Source organism: Maudiozyma barnettii, assembly GCF_903064755.1.
Source record: "Maudiozyma barnettii strain CLIB 1767 genome assembly, contig: KABA2_05, whole genome shotgun sequence".
Classification (NCBI taxonomy): domain Eukaryota; kingdom Fungi; phylum Ascomycota; class Saccharomycetes; order Saccharomycetales; family Saccharomycetaceae; genus Maudiozyma; species Maudiozyma barnettii.
In genome coordinates this window covers 952,568-969,026 of record NW_024545242.1, presented here as the reverse complement: position 1 = coordinate 969,026, position 16,459 = coordinate 952,568, and the positions used below count along the sequence as shown (strand labels likewise).

At 37.7% G+C, this 16,459-nt stretch overlaps 9 protein-coding genes across 9 annotated transcripts; 6 read left to right on the top strand and 3 right to left on the bottom strand.

Annotated features, from left to right (window-relative positions):
• Positions 1–233: 233 nt before the first annotated feature.
• On the top strand, positions 234–947 carry RPE1 (ribulose-phosphate 3-epimerase RPE1; the record flags this gene model as incomplete). Its single annotated transcript, XM_041551058.1, has 1 exon — positions 234–947. One exon carries the CDS (start codon positions 234–236, stop codon positions 945–947), a length of 714 nt encoding a protein of 237 aa, XP_041406992.1.
• Positions 948–1,159: 212 nt separating this feature from the next.
• ALB1 (Alb1p) lies at positions 1,160–1,690 on the bottom strand (the record flags this gene model as incomplete). The annotated part of the gene is made up of 1 exon (XM_041551057.1): positions 1,160–1,690. The coding sequence occupies one exon, from the start codon at positions 1,688–1,690 to the stop codon at positions 1,160–1,162; it is 531 nt and encodes a 176-aa protein (XP_041406991.1).
• A 380-nt stretch (positions 1,691–2,070) lies between these two features.
• Positions 2,071–3,423, top strand: MTC1 (Mtc1p; the record flags this gene model as incomplete). The annotated part of the gene is made up of 1 exon (XM_041551056.1): positions 2,071–3,423. One exon carries the CDS (start codon positions 2,071–2,073, stop codon positions 3,421–3,423), a length of 1,353 nt encoding a protein of 450 aa, XP_041406990.1.
• A 300-nt stretch (positions 3,424–3,723) lies between these two features.
• LSM1 (Lsm1p) lies at positions 3,724–4,278 on the top strand (the record flags this gene model as incomplete). The annotated part of the gene is made up of 1 exon (XM_041551055.1): positions 3,724–4,278. One exon carries the CDS (start codon positions 3,724–3,726, stop codon positions 4,276–4,278), a length of 555 nt encoding a protein of 184 aa, XP_041406989.1.
• Positions 4,279–4,577: 299 nt separating this feature from the next.
• Positions 4,578–5,786, top strand: GCD14 (tRNA 1-methyladenosine methyltransferase subunit GCD14; the record flags this gene model as incomplete). Its single annotated transcript, XM_041551054.1, has 1 exon — positions 4,578–5,786. One exon carries the CDS (start codon positions 4,578–4,580, stop codon positions 5,784–5,786), a length of 1,209 nt encoding a protein of 402 aa, XP_041406988.1.
• A 46-nt stretch (positions 5,787–5,832) lies between these two features.
• NIT2 (putative hydrolase) lies at positions 5,833–6,738 on the bottom strand (the record flags this gene model as incomplete). Its single annotated transcript, XM_041551053.1, has 1 exon — positions 5,833–6,738. The coding sequence occupies one exon, from the start codon at positions 6,736–6,738 to the stop codon at positions 5,833–5,835; it is 906 nt and encodes a 301-aa protein (XP_041406987.1).
• A 326-nt stretch (positions 6,739–7,064) lies between these two features.
• On the top strand, positions 7,065–9,281 carry SPT10 (Spt10p; the record flags this gene model as incomplete). The annotated part of the gene is made up of 1 exon (XM_041551052.1): positions 7,065–9,281. One exon carries the CDS (start codon positions 7,065–7,067, stop codon positions 9,279–9,281), a length of 2,217 nt encoding a protein of 738 aa, XP_041406986.1.
• A 295-nt stretch (positions 9,282–9,576) lies between these two features.
• MCO6 (Mco6p) lies at positions 9,577–9,741 on the top strand (the record flags this gene model as incomplete). The annotated part of the gene is made up of 1 exon (XM_041551051.1): positions 9,577–9,741. The coding sequence occupies one exon, from the start codon at positions 9,577–9,579 to the stop codon at positions 9,739–9,741; it is 165 nt and encodes a 54-aa protein (XP_041406985.1).
• A 504-nt stretch (positions 9,742–10,245) lies between these two features.
• Positions 10,246–14,778, bottom strand: PDR12 (ATP-binding cassette multidrug transporter PDR12; the record flags this gene model as incomplete). The annotated part of the gene is made up of 1 exon (XM_041551050.1): positions 10,246–14,778. The coding sequence occupies one exon, from the start codon at positions 14,776–14,778 to the stop codon at positions 10,246–10,248; it is 4,533 nt and encodes a 1,510-aa protein (XP_041406984.1).
• Positions 14,779–16,459: the final 1,681 nt, after the last annotated feature.

Genomic DNA, 16,459 nt, shown 5'->3' with positions numbered 1-16,459 from the left:
CACCACTTAAAAATTCCGGGCGGCGGAGAAAAAAGCGCAGCGACTTTTTTCGAAATGAAAAAATTGGAATTTGATTTGGTAATCTCAACTTCTCGAGATTGGCAAAACGATGAGAGCTTTTGATATTTGAAAGTGGAAGTTGAGAGTTGGGCGTTTGATCTTATTGGTAGTGAAGAGTGCGACGACTACAACTGTGCTCTTCGTATTGCTAATTGCTATTGCTACTGTTACTAATGGTCAGACCTATCATTGCTCCAAGTATCCTTGCATCTGATTTTGCCAATCTGGGTTGTGATTGTCACCGTGTGATAAACGCAGGTGCTGAATGGCTTCACATCGACGTCATGGACGGCCATTTTGTTCCTAACATCACTCTGGGCCAACCAATTGTGAAGTCATTACGTAAAGCCGTTCCTAGACCAACTGACTCTACTACTGATAAACCAAAGGCATTCTTTGATTGTCATATGATGATAGAGAACCCGGAACGTTGGGTTGAAGATTTTGTTGCCTGTGGTGCTGATCAATTTACATTCCATTACGAGTCGACTAAGGATCCATTAGCCCTTGTTAAATTGATTAAATCCCATGGGATTCGTGCAGCATGTGCTATTAAACCAGGTACTCCTGTGGATGTGCTATTTGAATTGGCTCCTCATTTGGATATGGCTCTAGTGATGACCGTTGAACCAGGTTTTGGTGGACAAAAATTCATGGTTGATATGATGCCTAAAGTAAGTGCCTTAAGAGAAAGATTCCCTCAATTGGATATTCAAGTCGATGGCGGGTTAGGTAAAGAAACTATCCCACAAGCTGCAGATGCAGGTGCTAATGTCATCGTTGCTGGTACTTCTGTATTTACAGCTCAGGACCCTGTTGATGTCATCTCGTTCATGAAGTCCAAGGTCCATGATCAACTGGATAAGCGTGGTGTTCTTACCGAATAAACTTAATATTGTATATCGGTAATTTATAGTAATTATAAATAAATAAATATATATGTATGTATGTATTGTGATGATTATTATTATTTCTTGTTTTAGTATAAAAAAGAAACAATTTGTTGAAAACTATGATACAAAAGAGATGGTTGGAGAAATGAGGGTTAATAAACTGTTAATTTGATTGTTACATATGTCTATGATATGGTGTGTTGACTTCATGGGAAGAATGGACCACCTAGAGTTGTACCTTGACCAGTAGCCAAAGTTAGACCTTGAGATTGTGTATCTTCAATGGCGTTCCATAAAGCTTCTCTGATCAAAGACATATTATTTTTCTTGTTCTTACTTTGTTCGATTTCTTGTTTTCTTAATAAAGATTTGTTGCCTCCATCAACATTCATAGTGTCATCCTTATTTTCCAAATCGGCTTGCACATCAGTCAATAGACGTCTCTGTTGAGCATATTTCAAATTACGTTCAATCTTTTGTGCTCTCTTCTTAGATAATGTCTTGTTAGTCAACCCACCACGATGAGATTGGTCCTTTGATGTCGTGGCATCCTCCTTACCGAAATATATGTCCAAGGCCACGGATTTGGCTTCACCTGAACGAGACCCCTCGGCAGATCTAGCTTGGTTGAAATGACCTGCACGTTCACGTTGGTCTCTCTTACGAGCTAGCTTATGTTGCTTACTACGCACATTAGTGGTCAGTTTTGGCCTGTTGATAGAGTTCTTGGATGGCATAATGCAGTAATATGTATGGTATCGTAGCTTTTAATAATATATCGCAGTCAAACTCTATAAAAGTCACAAATGTGACCAAAAGAAAGTACTTCACCACAACCTCTCTCTCATTTATAAAGCTCATCGCAATCAAAAATGGAAATTCTGAAAGTGAAAATTTTTCGGTTCACACCTCTCTATTGCGGCTCCGTTCAGATAATCAATATTCAGTTTTCATCTCACAGAGAATCCAAAAAACGAAACAAAAATTAAGGATTCACAGGATATTTTAATAGGGACAGTTGCATTTGAACACGTTGAAAAGACAGATTAGAGTTTTAGTTTGAAGGGTAATCGTAACTGCTACTACGACGAGGTACTTTTGTGTATGAAGACTGAGAATGGTGGCTAGTACCGATAAGAAAATGGAGGCAGACGAACTGATGGAGTTTCTGGACAATTTGCCAGAGGGCACGTCCAAAAGTGGGGCTGCAATTGCTGCTGCGGGTGCAAACGGATCAACCGATAAGAATGAGGATATTATGAAGTTTCTAGACGATCTTGAGAAGGACACTAAGACAGATTCTAAAAAGGGAAACGATTCCAAAAAAATAGAACCTACTACTACTACTACTGAAAAACTTGAGAAGGAACCTGAAGTTAAAGACGACAAAAAAATTGAAGAATCAAAGGCAACGGAACAAGATAAGGAGGCTGTCCCAACCGATGAAGATGAACAATTAGACGATCCAATCACATCCATATCTAATTGGTGGTCATCGTCTGGCGCTAATACTGTTTCGAGCTTGTGGAGTAAGACTACTGAACAAGCCACTCAATTAAAGAACCGTTTGGCACAGGAACAAGCTGCACTGCCTTTACCTATTCCACCTATCAATTCGACCACTATCAGTGATTTGGCCAAATCTTTACAGAAAATAGTTGTCGGTGAGACAGAAGAAGTTTTGCGTATTCATTTAGTTCACGATCTTGTCAATTATTCATATTTACAATATCATGTCGAACAAAGATTTGACCAAGTGTTAAGTGATCAAGTTCAAGGTGGGATTCGTATTTTCGTGGATGAATGGGGGAAACCAAATTCTAGTCAACAACAGCAACCTGTTCCGGACGCTGTTATATTAAACAGTGACGATATTGGAAACAATGGAAACGTAAGCATTGTAAAGAACCCAATTTCTATAAAGAGGCAGTTGAATGCGTTCAGTGGTAAGGTATCAGATGGTGAAAAACTTGCTTTTGCAAACTTGGACAATGCTGTGAAATTATTCAATAAAGCCCATGAAGAAGTAATTAGACAACAAAAGGAAAATGAAAATGAAACAACATCTAACGATAGTGCTAACATAAGCGATATTTTCATTTCCATCCTGCCAGTGGTTATTCCGACTGTTAGTGGTTCTGACGAAAGAAATACTGCCACAGATGCTTCTCAACCTGGTAATTTCAGTTTCACTATGGTTCTTAAGGACATTACAAACGATATAACAAGTACTACGCGATCTCAAGGTTTCCCAGCCAAATGGATACATTGGTTGGAAGGTGGGTCTGTACTACGTAAGGAACATGAAAACCAACAGGAACATGACTCTGACCAGGGCGATGGTGATGATGAAGAAGAAGAACAAATTGACCCTAGCGAATGGGTTCAAGACTGGGTCGAAGACGGGATCAGCCTGGTGCTGGGTGTCGTTGCTCAAAATTATGTAGTTGAACGTATGGGCTTTAATTAGAATCCAGCTACTGTCTTTGATTCGCTCTTAATCATCATATAAATGTATTTATTATCTATTTATTTTGTTCTAAAAATTAAATATTGTTGTTTTCTATATTAAAAATTGTTGATGCCAATCATTCCAAACGGAATTTCGTCGGAAATTTTAGTTAACCGAAAATAAGAAGCATAACAATATAAAGGAAACAGTTTCAATAGCCCTCTCTCAAACTCTAGTACGTTTAGCTAACAACAAAGGAGCACAATTATACCATACAATTTTTGCTAGAATCTAATATATATAATAGCACTATCAAATATGTCTGAGGCTCTACCTACCGATGCGCAACAGCCTGTTACAGAGGTACCAACTGAAGTCTCACCTGCTCCGGCCAAAAAGGAAAGCAAGAAACAAGCCAAGAAAATTACAGAAGGTGAAGCTGACCTATACTTAGACCAATACAATTTCACTACCACAGCTGCTATTGTAAGTTCTGTCGACCGTAAGATATTCGTTCTTCTGCGCGATGGTAAGCTCCTGTTTGGTGTCCTGAGGACATTTGACCAATACGCTAATCTAATTCTTCAGCACTGTGTTGAGAGGATATATTTGGCTGGTGAGCATAAAGGTAAATACGCTGAAGAGGACCGTGGTATATTTATGATCCGTGGTGAAAATGTCGTGATGTTGGGTGAGGTGGATATCGATAGAGAGGATCAACCTTTAGAGACTATGCAACAGATTCCATTTGCTGAGGCTCTAACCATTAAAAAACAGGCAGATGATAATAGATGTATAACAGAGGCTTCTAAAATCAAGGAATTCGCCCGTCATGGTCTAACCCACGATTTCCATAAGACCGACATGTACTAGTTCAAATGAACAGTTTTGTTCCACCCTCTTACGAAACAGAAATAATGTATTATTATAATTTCTCGTATATAGATACAAATATATAACAGGTAAAAAGATTTGATATTTCTTTTTTTTTCCACAGTATAATTTAAGACTAACTCAGTTTGGATTATGATCAACTCGGCTAGGTATCTAAATGTTGTACCTTCAAGACTTTCTTTTGTTAATGTCATTCCACTATGTGTATTACATTGCCCAATTTGTTAGCGGAAAAATTTTTCAGTGAAAATCCAATAAGTGCCATACTTTAAAAAGAGATGCTTGCGATGAGCAGACATAACAAATTATTTCATCAACTGAAAAAGGGCAAGAACATCCCTTTGACGTGCATATATAATATGGCCTCACATCAATCTCAATTTACTGAGTATAAGGATCTCATTCAGGAAGGTGATCTGGCGCTGATCTGGATTTCTCGTGGTAACATCAAAGCTGTAACAATAGACGCTAAGGAATCTTTCAATACAAGATATGGTACCTTCCCACATAAAGATATGATTGGTAAACAATACGGTTCGCAGATTGCTATTCGTACCAGGGGTACAGGTAGATTTGCGTTTGTTCATGTTCTACAGCCTACACCCGAATTATGGACATTATCACTTCCTCATAGAACTCAGATCGTGTATACTCCCGATTCATCGTACGTCATGCAGAGAATGAACTGTGGACCACACACTAGAGTGCTTGAGGCTGGTACAGGTTCAGGTTCATTTTCTCATGCATTTGCTAGAACAGTAGAGAAATTGTTTACTTATGAATTCCATCCAGTTCGTTACGAGCAAGCTATGCTAGAATTTAAGGAGCATGGTCTCTTAAATGAAAATGTAACAATCACTCTAAGAGACGTTTGTGAGGATGGATTTACAATTAAGAAAGGCGATAAAACTTCGGCCACTTTCGATGATGAGGACTCAAAAGAATTGGAAGCGACTGCGGTCTTTCTAGATTTACCAGCGCCTTGGGATGCCATCCATCATTTAGATAAAGTTATCGCCCAAGACCAAATAGTTAGTGTATGTTGTTTTTCACCATGTATAGAGCAGGTTGATAAGACTATCGAATCCCTTGAAAAAAATGGTTGGGCAAACATTGAAATGGTAGAGATCCAAGGTAGACAATATGAGAGTAGACGCCAGATGGTAAGGTCGATAGAAGATGCCATGGAAAGATGTAGAGATATAAAAAGACGTAAACAGGAAGGTATTGAACTGAAACGACTTCGTATTGAAGCCGAGCATAAAGGTGAAACTAAACCTGACTCGGAACCCACCCCTAGAGAGCCATTCACTGAGAAATCAAAATTTAATCCATTCGGAAAGGGAACTAGAGTGAAAGAAGGTGATCCAAATTTCAAATGGAAACAAGTTACAAAGATTGAGTCAGAAATTAAATCTCACACTTCATACTTAACGTTTGCAACAAAACTTTCTGACAAGTCTAGACGTGATACTGTTGTTCAGTAATGTTTGAACGTAATAAGTGACTCAGTCAAATATATACATAAAATATTTAATTGTAAATTATATCCTTTCTCATGTGTTTAAGTAATGGCATATTTTCCCTCACAGTCTGCATTAATTCATAGTCAAGATCAGCTACCACTAATTGATGTTCGATAGATGAATTGGCTTCTGCTACTATATCACCCCATGGATTTATAATCATTGAATGACCCCATGATTGGCGTTCTACCAGAACGGTAGGACTCTCTGTCTCATTATGCCAATTGTCGTCATAAACATTATGTTTACCTTGTTGTCCTGGCATGATAACGTAACATTGGTTATCAATAGCACGAGCTTTACCTAACGTTTCCCAGTGGGCCGCACCTGTCTTCATTGTAAATGCACTTGGATAGCACAGTAATTGTGCACCCATAGACCTAAGGTAAGCCGCATGTTCTGGAAATCTTATGTCATAACATATTGCAGTCCCGAGTTTTCCAACAGGTGTTTGGATCACATTTGGAAGTATTGTTCCTGGTTGTACAGACTGTGATTCTTTTAGTATTGGTCCATTTTTGATATTAACATCGAATAGATGCAATTTTTGATAGGTGTCTAGAATCTGACCATTATAGTTTATATATAAAAGTACATTTTGGGTTCTGGAATCTTCGGCTGGGTTGGAAGATGGGAGGTGAACACCAATTGATACATCTATTCGTTTTGATTTCTCTTGTACCAATGTTCGTATGCTATGTTGTAGGTCATTAATAAAAGCCGGTGTTTGATCAGCCAAATAATGAGAATGTGATGCATTTCTTGATAAGAAGTCTGTAGCTTCTGGGAATAGTATCAATTTTACATCTTTGTCAATCGCCTGCGAGATCAATTGTGTCACGATCTTCAAATTCTTTTGAAGATTAGATGAAGAGCAAAGTTGCCCTATCGCAATTCTAAATTGAGGCGGCATATTGTAAGTCGACTATATACAAAATTTTCTAACGGTAATAATCATCTGTATTAACCCTTTTATCATTGATATACGGTGTCTCAGGTATTCATTATAGTATATATATCAACTGTGCTTTTTAAGTCAAACTCACATACAAATTTCCTTGTTCGGCCGAGATAGGATTTATTAATTATATAATAAACATTAGAATCGCCAAAACGCCAAACGTTTCGTGGATACACCAATCACAAATACAGTAGCAAATGCGAAGCCTAGGCATATAACTGTTACATCCGTGATATTCTAATATACTATTTTATTTGTTGTTATCTGTAGAGTGAGTTATGTTCAGCGGCAAGTTGACGACGATGGAGCAAACTAATCAGGACAAGGCATCTCATAACCTGATGATGCCCAGTTCAGCACAACAAGACCAGCAACTAGTGACCCCCCTACGCCCGAGAACTGTAATTCTTAAAGATGGGGAGACAGTTGCTACAATGTATCCAATACCATCGTTTCCACAATTACTTCCGCCAGAGTTACTTCAGTTTTTATTAGATGAGTTCAATATGGAGATAGAAAAAGGTGACAGTTTCCCTTATTACGAAACATTAAGCTTGGAAGAATTCCAGGACGTTTGGTTTAATAGGGATGGACATATATGTATTATGGTTCTTGGAGAGATTCCAGAACTCGATTATAGTGCAGAGGATATATATCCTAGTAGTGAAAGTACAGAAAAGGGTTCTGGATCTGCTAATAATAATGATAGTGAAAAGAATTCAGAAAAATATTTACAAAGAAAGAAATTACGCAATTTTAATTTCAAGATACCTTGGGAGAAACAGTGTTTGGGTATTTTCCAACTCCAGCCTGCATATCCTGGTAGATCATCTCATGTAGTGACGGGTACATTTTTAGTCAATGCTGGTATTAGAGGTAAAGGTATTGGCAAGACACTTTCAGAAATATTTATTGAATGGTCCAAGAAACTGGGCTTTACGTCATGTTGTTTCCCATTGATTTATGGTACAAACGTTGGGATTAGAAGAATACTGGAAGATTTAAATTTTAGAAGAGTAGGAAAACTACCAGAAGCTGGTATTTTAAAAGGTTATGATGTACCTGTAGATTCATTTATATACGCTAAGGAATTTACCCATATCAAAAGAAGTATCGATTTACTACGTGATCCTGAGAAGAGTAACGAAATTGCAAAATACGAACGATTACGGTACTATCTGGAAACTGGAGAATATCCGTTACATTGTGACAGAAGTGAAAAAGCTCGGCTTCGTGTTAGTGCCAAGAACCATAACTTACAGAATGGAAAATTGATGACTAAAGGAAGAGAAGTTGTTTACGACCCTGTTAAGCAAAGACAAATCGCTTTGGAGACACATAATGTCATGCATGAAGGTATAAATAAGATAACGTCCAAAATTGCAAAAAAATACCATTGGAAGCGGATTAAACACACAGTTTCTGAAGTGATTGCACAATGTCAGAAATGTAAAATGAGATACCCCGATGAGAATGGGGTTATTGTCACAGCTGGTGAAGCACCTGTGGCACAGGCACATATGTTACCATCACATGTGATAAATACTGATAAAATTATGAATACAACAGAAGTGTATAATGGTACGCGTACTAGTGAGTCAAATTTAAAGCTTGGGGCCAGTTTGCCTGCTGTAAATGATACCCATAAAGGTAAAAGATCAAGAAGCATATCTGAAAATATCAAGGGCGTAGATCACGATGCAACACGCGAACTTGATTCTACTAAATCGAAGCAAGCAAAGTATAATGGTCATCAAAATGATTATTCAAGTTTGAATGGCACTAATACATTTAACAAATTTATTACAGATGAGATGAATAGAAAGAGATCGAGTTATATTGATGCGGCAACCAAAGTACTTGTCGACATGAATGAAAAGAATACTCACGTTACCGGTACAGCAAATACAGGTAAAAATAATAGTGATAATATCATGAACGATGCAATGCTGAACTTGGAGGATAATGTAATGGCAGCATTAGAAATTGTACAAAAGGAACAGGCCGAACAACAACAGACAGAAGATGAAGCTTCCATGATACGACGCCAACGAGAGAACGAGCAATTCTTACTAAGTTTCGATTTTGATGCAGCATATCATGAAGAGGAAGATGAGGACTATAATGACGATGACGACGGTGAGGATGACGATGACGATGACGATGATGACGATGACGATGACGATGAAGTTGACGAACTATATGGTGATAGAACAGCCGAAGGAAATAATTTTTCCAGGGATAGGGACTCTACGGTTCAAGGTAATACACCCAATGATTATAAAAGATATGACAAATTTATTAGCGAGAGAAAAAGAATGTTACAAGAGATACAAGAAATCGAGATTGAGAATGCTATAGATGATGATAACCCGAATGATGACGATATAGAAGATGCGAGACAAAGTGAGTCCCAGGATATACCAACAGATGTTGACCCTGTAGTAGATTCCGGCAAAGTAACACCCTCGATGATGTACTATCATGATATATGATATATAAAGATTTTCCCTAGTAGTTGTTCTGCATGTCCTCATTTCTCTTTCCTTCTCTGGTTGGCAGGTCTATACGGTCTTGTCTTAGTCAAATGGATGCTCATACAAAAGAGAAAATTGAAAGTTGAAATTATTGTTCGCGTTGAAAAATAAACAAAGATAAGATGTATCTGAGCAATAAATCTGAAATAATCATTAAAAGAGAGATGACTTATAAAGTCAGGACTAGTATTCAAAATACTGGGTGTCTCATTCTTCCATCCTCAGGCATTTTAATTTAAATATACTGAATAATATGGGTATAACACTGATATTCAAACAAATTCGGGGCATTTTTGCCCAATCCCACAGTAAGTCTGAACAAGTCAGGTTATCAAGGAGAGCGTTCTTCCAGTTACTGGGGTACTTAGGAGGATGTGTAATCATTTCTCTGGCAACACAATCACAGTACCTTGAATGATTATTTCCAATATTAAAGTAATAATTAGAGCTAAAGTACTTTCCGAACTGAATAGTCATTAATAGATCGTTACAGTTCAAAAATTTAGGGTTAATAACAAAACGACTCCGATCCACTTTTGATATTTGAAATCTATCAAATCTGTGATATGAATATGATAAATAATCAAATTTAAACAGTATCTTCAAGAAATTCGAGGTTAATATAAAGATTGCTGTACACTTTTCATAATATTGTTTAAATTTCAATAAGCTATCTATGCGCTCAGACTAATTCATATTTTGTGGTTTTCAAATATCAAGATATATTATATTGCAAGTCACCCAATATCAGGTCGCCAGCAGCGTCGTGTAATTTTATTGAAAAGTTTAAATCGATCAGTTATATAATTAATATTAAAAATAAGCAAAAAAATTGAAAAGTAACAAATAATAATTAATATTTAAAGAATCTATAATGTTGAGTTGTCTATATAAAGATAAAAAAAGAAGATAAGTATGATCATTAGGCTTCCTTCTTTTGAACTGCGCTTTGATCAGCAGCAGTAGATTGGAAAACATTTGGCTTGTCCTCATGTCTTTCCTTTCTTGGACCATTGAACCATTTCTTAAAGTCTAGAACAGATTTCAAACTCCATACCTTGACTCTCATGATGTAGTAACAAGAAAGCATTAAGAAAATGTTGAAACAAATGTAAATCCACATGAAACCAAAGTTTCTCCATCTGTGATGATACTTGACATGGAATGGGGCAACAACATCATCTTGAGTAGAATATGGACAATATTCACAATCAGCAGTGGCTTCTGGATTTAGTAGGAAACCAGTGTGACCCTTAGCATAAGCATCTAGGTATTGACCACAAGTTTGTCCAGATGGTGGATCCATAATGTTTAGTTCGTCACGGTTACATTTGACCTTTTTACCATGAATTTCAGGACCTACTAGACCTTCAACAACATAAGTGAATGGGGAAATTCTGAACATAAAGATCCAGAAACGTGGAGCCTTTTCAGATGGTTGTAAGATACCACAGAATAACAACATAGCAGCAAAGATATTAGAATTAATCATAGAAGCAGATGGAACATCTGGGGAGAAGTAAAGAATCCATAAACCATAGGTAACAAAATACATTGGGAAAATCAAAACGTATAAGAACCAGAAATAACCAGCTTCAGGAGCACTACCATTAAAACCAGCTGGCCAGTAGTAACAGAACCAACACACGAATTGACAACACATGGTCCAACCTAATTCAATTAAACAATGAGATAATAGCAGAACACTCCAATGGAAAGTATTTGACGCAGCTTCTCTGACTTCATATAATTCTCTTGAATCGAAAGCGAAAACGTGTAATTGATTAATCATAGCCAAAGATAACAGTAGTAACATGAAAACAGCAGAGAAAGCTTCGACAGCACCACCAACAGAATTATTGACACGAACGTAAGAAAGACCAATAAACAATGCACAAGTAGCACATTCCATAAATTTAGCTCTAATGTAGACAGGGGATCTCCAGAATTGTAAGAAAGTTCTCGTAATAACAGATTTGTATTGAGTTAACATGGAAGCGGCAAATTTAGTAGCCAGTTCAGGATCATCACTAACAGGTCTCGATGGTAGAGTTCTGTGTAATTCCTCGACTTCAGCTCTAGCAGCAGCACATTCAGGAGAATCCAACCATAGATCATGCCAGTCAGCAGTTGCACTAGCAGTTGCACCAGCACCAATACAGTTCAACATATATTCAGCGGGGTTTTCAGAAATACCACACTTGACACCAGATTGACGTTCGAAGTAATTTAACAAAGTATTAGAATTTTCACCAATATCACCGAAGTAAACCATTTTACCACCTTTCTTTAGTAATAGCAATCTATCGAATTGTTCAAATAAAGTTGCAGAAGGTTGATGGATAGTACACAAAATAGATTGACCAGAATCAGCTAGAGCTCTCATAAATTGAACAATAGACCAAGCAGATTGAGAATCCAGACCAGAAGTAGGTTCATCTAAAAACAACAATAGAGAAGGCTTAGCGACCAATTCAACACCAATAGACAGTTTCTTTCTTTGTTCGACATTTAGACCTCTACCAGTTTTACCGACCAAAGCTTCAGCGTAGTTTTGCATACCTAAAAGTGTAATAATCTTTTCGACGTATTCCAATTTTTCTTCTAGAGCAACAGATTGAGGTTGTCTTAATTTAGCAGCAAATCTTAAAGATTCTCTAACAGACAATTCAGCCATATGGTTATCAGCTTGAGCGACGTAACCACAAGATCTATTGAAAGATGCAGGTAGATCCTTACCATTGACAAGCATATCACCAGTGATAACACCCATGTTGATTCTTTGAGCCAAAACATTTAACAAAGTAGTCTTACCAGCGCCAGATTCACCCATTAAAGCAGTCATCTTACCAGGTTTAACATAACCAAAGACATCACTTAATAATTTTCTAGTAGCACCATCGTAAGGAATAACGTAATCTAGATGATTCCATGTGAAAACATCCTTACTCTCAATGACAGCATGTAAATCAACATCAGGACCGTTTAGAGCTTCCATCATTTCTTCTCTGGAAGCGGTCTTAGCTTCGGCATTTTCAGTACCAAGTTCTGGCATATGACCTCTCTTGTAAAGTAACAGATCACCACCAGCTTCCAAAGGCTTGATAAATTCAGACATAGCAACATTGAAACAGATATAGAAGAAAGTCCAAACAACGTTAATACCCCAGTTTCTCCAAGCGTGGGAGTAATCGTAATGGTATTGAGCTCTAATATAGTCATCACCACCAACGAATTCATGACCTTTAATAGCACCTGGTGAATCACAGACTTGATTAGCAATAGTAATGTTTTCATAACCGACACCTGATGGAACCAGAGCACTACATTTCATTTGTCTACCGTGGAATTCAGTGGAGACTAAACTCTCGAAGGCGTAACTTAGAGGGTTTAACCAATGAATCCATTTGATCCAATGATGCATTTCACGTAATGGAAGAACGAAACCGGCATAGACACAAAGAATCAAAACCCATAGACCACCAAGAGCATGGGCAGTAGCACCATCTTTGGTTAAAGTAGCAACAGATTTGAAAATGAAAGAAGTACATTGTTGAACAGTGATCAAATATAGTAAATATTGGAAGTAAGCACCTGCAGTGTATTTCATGAAAGGAATCCAGTAAGTGACCAAGGATAAAGTTAAGACAGCAACAAATTTAACTGGGAATTCAGTTAAAATTTCTTGTAAAGATTCGGCGGATAAATGATACATCGAATAAGATTTATGTTTAACGATAATTGGACGAGTAGCAAAAGAGTTAGCAATTTCAGCCAAGGAAGTAACAGATGCGAATAACAGGACATAGAATAACATACCACCACGAGAATAAGCACCTTTAGTAGTAGATTGGGACTTATCATCGATTCTGTGGAACAGCGAACCAACAATCAAACCTTTAATTAAGAAAGAGGACAGATAAACCTTAGTATAAGTGGAGTCACCTTTAACTCTTTGGAACCCACGTACCATACAGTACCAAACTTGATGCCAGTAGTTGACGACGTATTGAGAAGAAGCCCTTTGACCCTTTTGTAATCTTTGTTTTTTAGCAGATTCGAATCTTTGTCTAGTTTCTTCAGCTGGATGTCTAGCATGGTAATCATCGTATTGTCTTAGAACATCTTGATATTCTTCGGAGTTTAACCAATATTCTTCGAATTCACCACCGGATTTTGGAACTTTATCTTCGTAACCTTGTTTAATATCCAAAGTTCTATTTTCAAAATCGACAGTAACAGAAGTTAAAAATTCAGCAGATGTCATTCTATTTGGTTTAACCCAACCCATCTTTTCAAAGTAAGCGACGGCTTTATCAGCAGGACCGAAGAAAATTTGTTTACCGTTGTATAAGACAGTAGCTTTATCGAACAATTCATAAATATTTTCACCGGCTTGGTAAATGGCGACGACGGCGGAAGAGTTCATCATATTAGTAGCAGTTCTAATGGCTTGAGCGAATTCTAAAGCTGTAGAGGCATCTAGACCTCTAGTGGCATTATCCCAAGCATAGATGGAGGCACCCATAGCTTGAGCCTCGACTAAAGAGACACGCTTACGTTCACCACCAGAGACACCTCTAACGAAATCGTTACCGACTTTAGTAGCGTAGGTATGTCTTAAACCGAACACGGTACACCATAAATCTCTTAAATTATCGACATATTCTTGACGAGACATATTATCGATTCTAACACGAGGAGTTTTACACTTCAAAGCGAAATCTATAGTTTCTTTAACGGTAATCTTTGGGAAATGGAAATCCAATTCAGGACAGTAAATGACGTAACCTTTATATTTCTTCATCATTTCTTCTTGTTCTAAACCGTCGTAAGAGAAATCACCGTCAACAGAAACAAAAGCTTCAGTTTCACCAGTGATAGACTTTAAGAAAGTGGAACAACCAGCACCTGGTCTACCGACAACGAACAACATTTCACCAGATTCAACAACACCTGTACAATTCTGGATGATGTTTCTCAATGGAACGTTACCATTTTTTTTGAAGATACTAGCAGGAGCAGAACCGATATCTCTTAACATTTCACTAACGGAAGGACCGTAAGCAGCGGAAGCATCTACACCCACAGTGGTTAGGTTACGGAAAGCGACACCCGAATCACCTGGTTCGATACCTTGTTCCAATTGACGCGATCTTAAATAGTTCAATAGAGCACGTAAATCGAAATCCATTTCGTCGACTTCGAATGAATCCATTTGTTTTTTAGTCTTAGTAGAGATGACTCTCCCTAGGGATTCCAGTCTTTTAATACCTTCTTCATTGGAAAGGATGTGAGAAAGATGACGCGACAATTGCGACTCGTTACCTTGGTCTTCGATATCTGGGCCTGCACCTTCGTAAGCCTCGTAGGAATGAACGGAATCTGCGAGAGACCCATTCATTGAATTTGAGTCATCAGCGCCTGATTTAGAAGATGTTTCCTTCTCAGACATGATGATGTGTTATAACAAATTAAAAAATAATTAATATAGTAGTATGTTTTTAATATTCTAAAAAAATAGAAAAAAAGTATAAATTTGAATTAATGTATTAAAAATAAGTATGCAAAATTAGGGTATATAATTTATCTTTTTTATTGTTCTAGTTATTAAAAAATTAAAAAGAAAAAAATATACTATAATCTAACTATTAATTTTTTTATTTGATTTGATTTGATTTGATATGTTATCAAGTGAAAAAATTTCTTGTAATTAGAGAGAGACAGGAAATGTGAAATAAACTAATCATCCAGATTGTTCATTCTTTATATATCAATCAGTTCAGTTACTTTAAAGAATAATACGATGGAATATACTAGCCGTTAAATGTCTATATAATACAAAATAAATACGTATCATTATTCATTGACTAATGAAACAAGATCTATTAAAAGGAAGGTGATGATGATGATTGTTGTTGGTTCGTTGAAATATATCCCAATAATGCCTCTCGAGTCTTTTACAGCAAAGTGGTCATCTCACAGTGCAGTTCTCTTTTTCAATCATCTAGGGTGTACAGACAAAGAGAACCGATGATAATATTATATGAGCGAATCTTTTCTCTCTCTCTCTCTCTCTCTCTCTGCCACAGAGTGGCAGAGAGAGAAAAGAAACAAGAATTGTTCACCAGATGAGCGCGGTTCATAAATTTTTACTCCTGTATATACCAAGTATTTGGAGAGCTAATCAGTTACCTCGAAACGGTCAATAAACAAACAAAAGGGAACAAGCTAAACAACAGCAAACAGCAAGATGAAAATAATCTCGGCTCATATAACATGCAAAAAGTAAAAAAAAAACTTTTTTCTGGAATCCGTGAGACTAACACAGACATCCCTGCAGCACGCAAAACAAGAACATTGTTATCTAAAATATTCCAATAACAGCCGATACCCTGTGTACCAACCGCAAAAAAGGGACTGTCAAGCGCACGCACAACCAGCACCAGCACGGCACAGGGCAACAAGCAAGCAAAAAAGAAACAAACAAAGACAGGCAGAGAGAGAAGGAGGTGACTTTGCCGTTGTGCCGGGCTTCTGGATACACGCCTCACAATCGCGCGGAGAACGGCATTATTTATAAATGATTATAAATAATAATGACAGCGACGTTGGTGGAATGGCTGGAGAGAAAACCGTACTGGGAACACGGCTTAAATGTGTTTTATTGCTTTTAGCAGCCAGAGAAAAGCAGTCGATATTCCCGCAAATTCGCAACTTGATGGTGGTGCTCTGAGTCACGTGGAAACAAACGCCATAATGTTCGCGAGACGCGTTTCATACTTGTATGCAATCGTGCGGGATTGCTCTCACTATTGCTATGATAAAAGACGAGTCTCGATATATATGTCTGTGTTTGTTCCCAGCAACACAGCCGCTTTTAGAAATACTTGTGTGCTGCTTGCCGCCGTTGTCGAACGAAACACCGCAATCTGTGTGTGTGTGTGTGTTGGCCAGCGACGGCGTCGCACTTGGCGTGTGCTGCCGTGGCAAAGATGCTAGTGCTAAGCAGGAATCTTGACAGTGAGAGAATGACCAACCAGAACTGTCTGTATACTTGATGAGCGTGAGAAGTGGAGCGAATCCCGTTTCCTCAAACAGTGGCGGCAAGCTCGTGCTTAGCAGAGTCACACTCA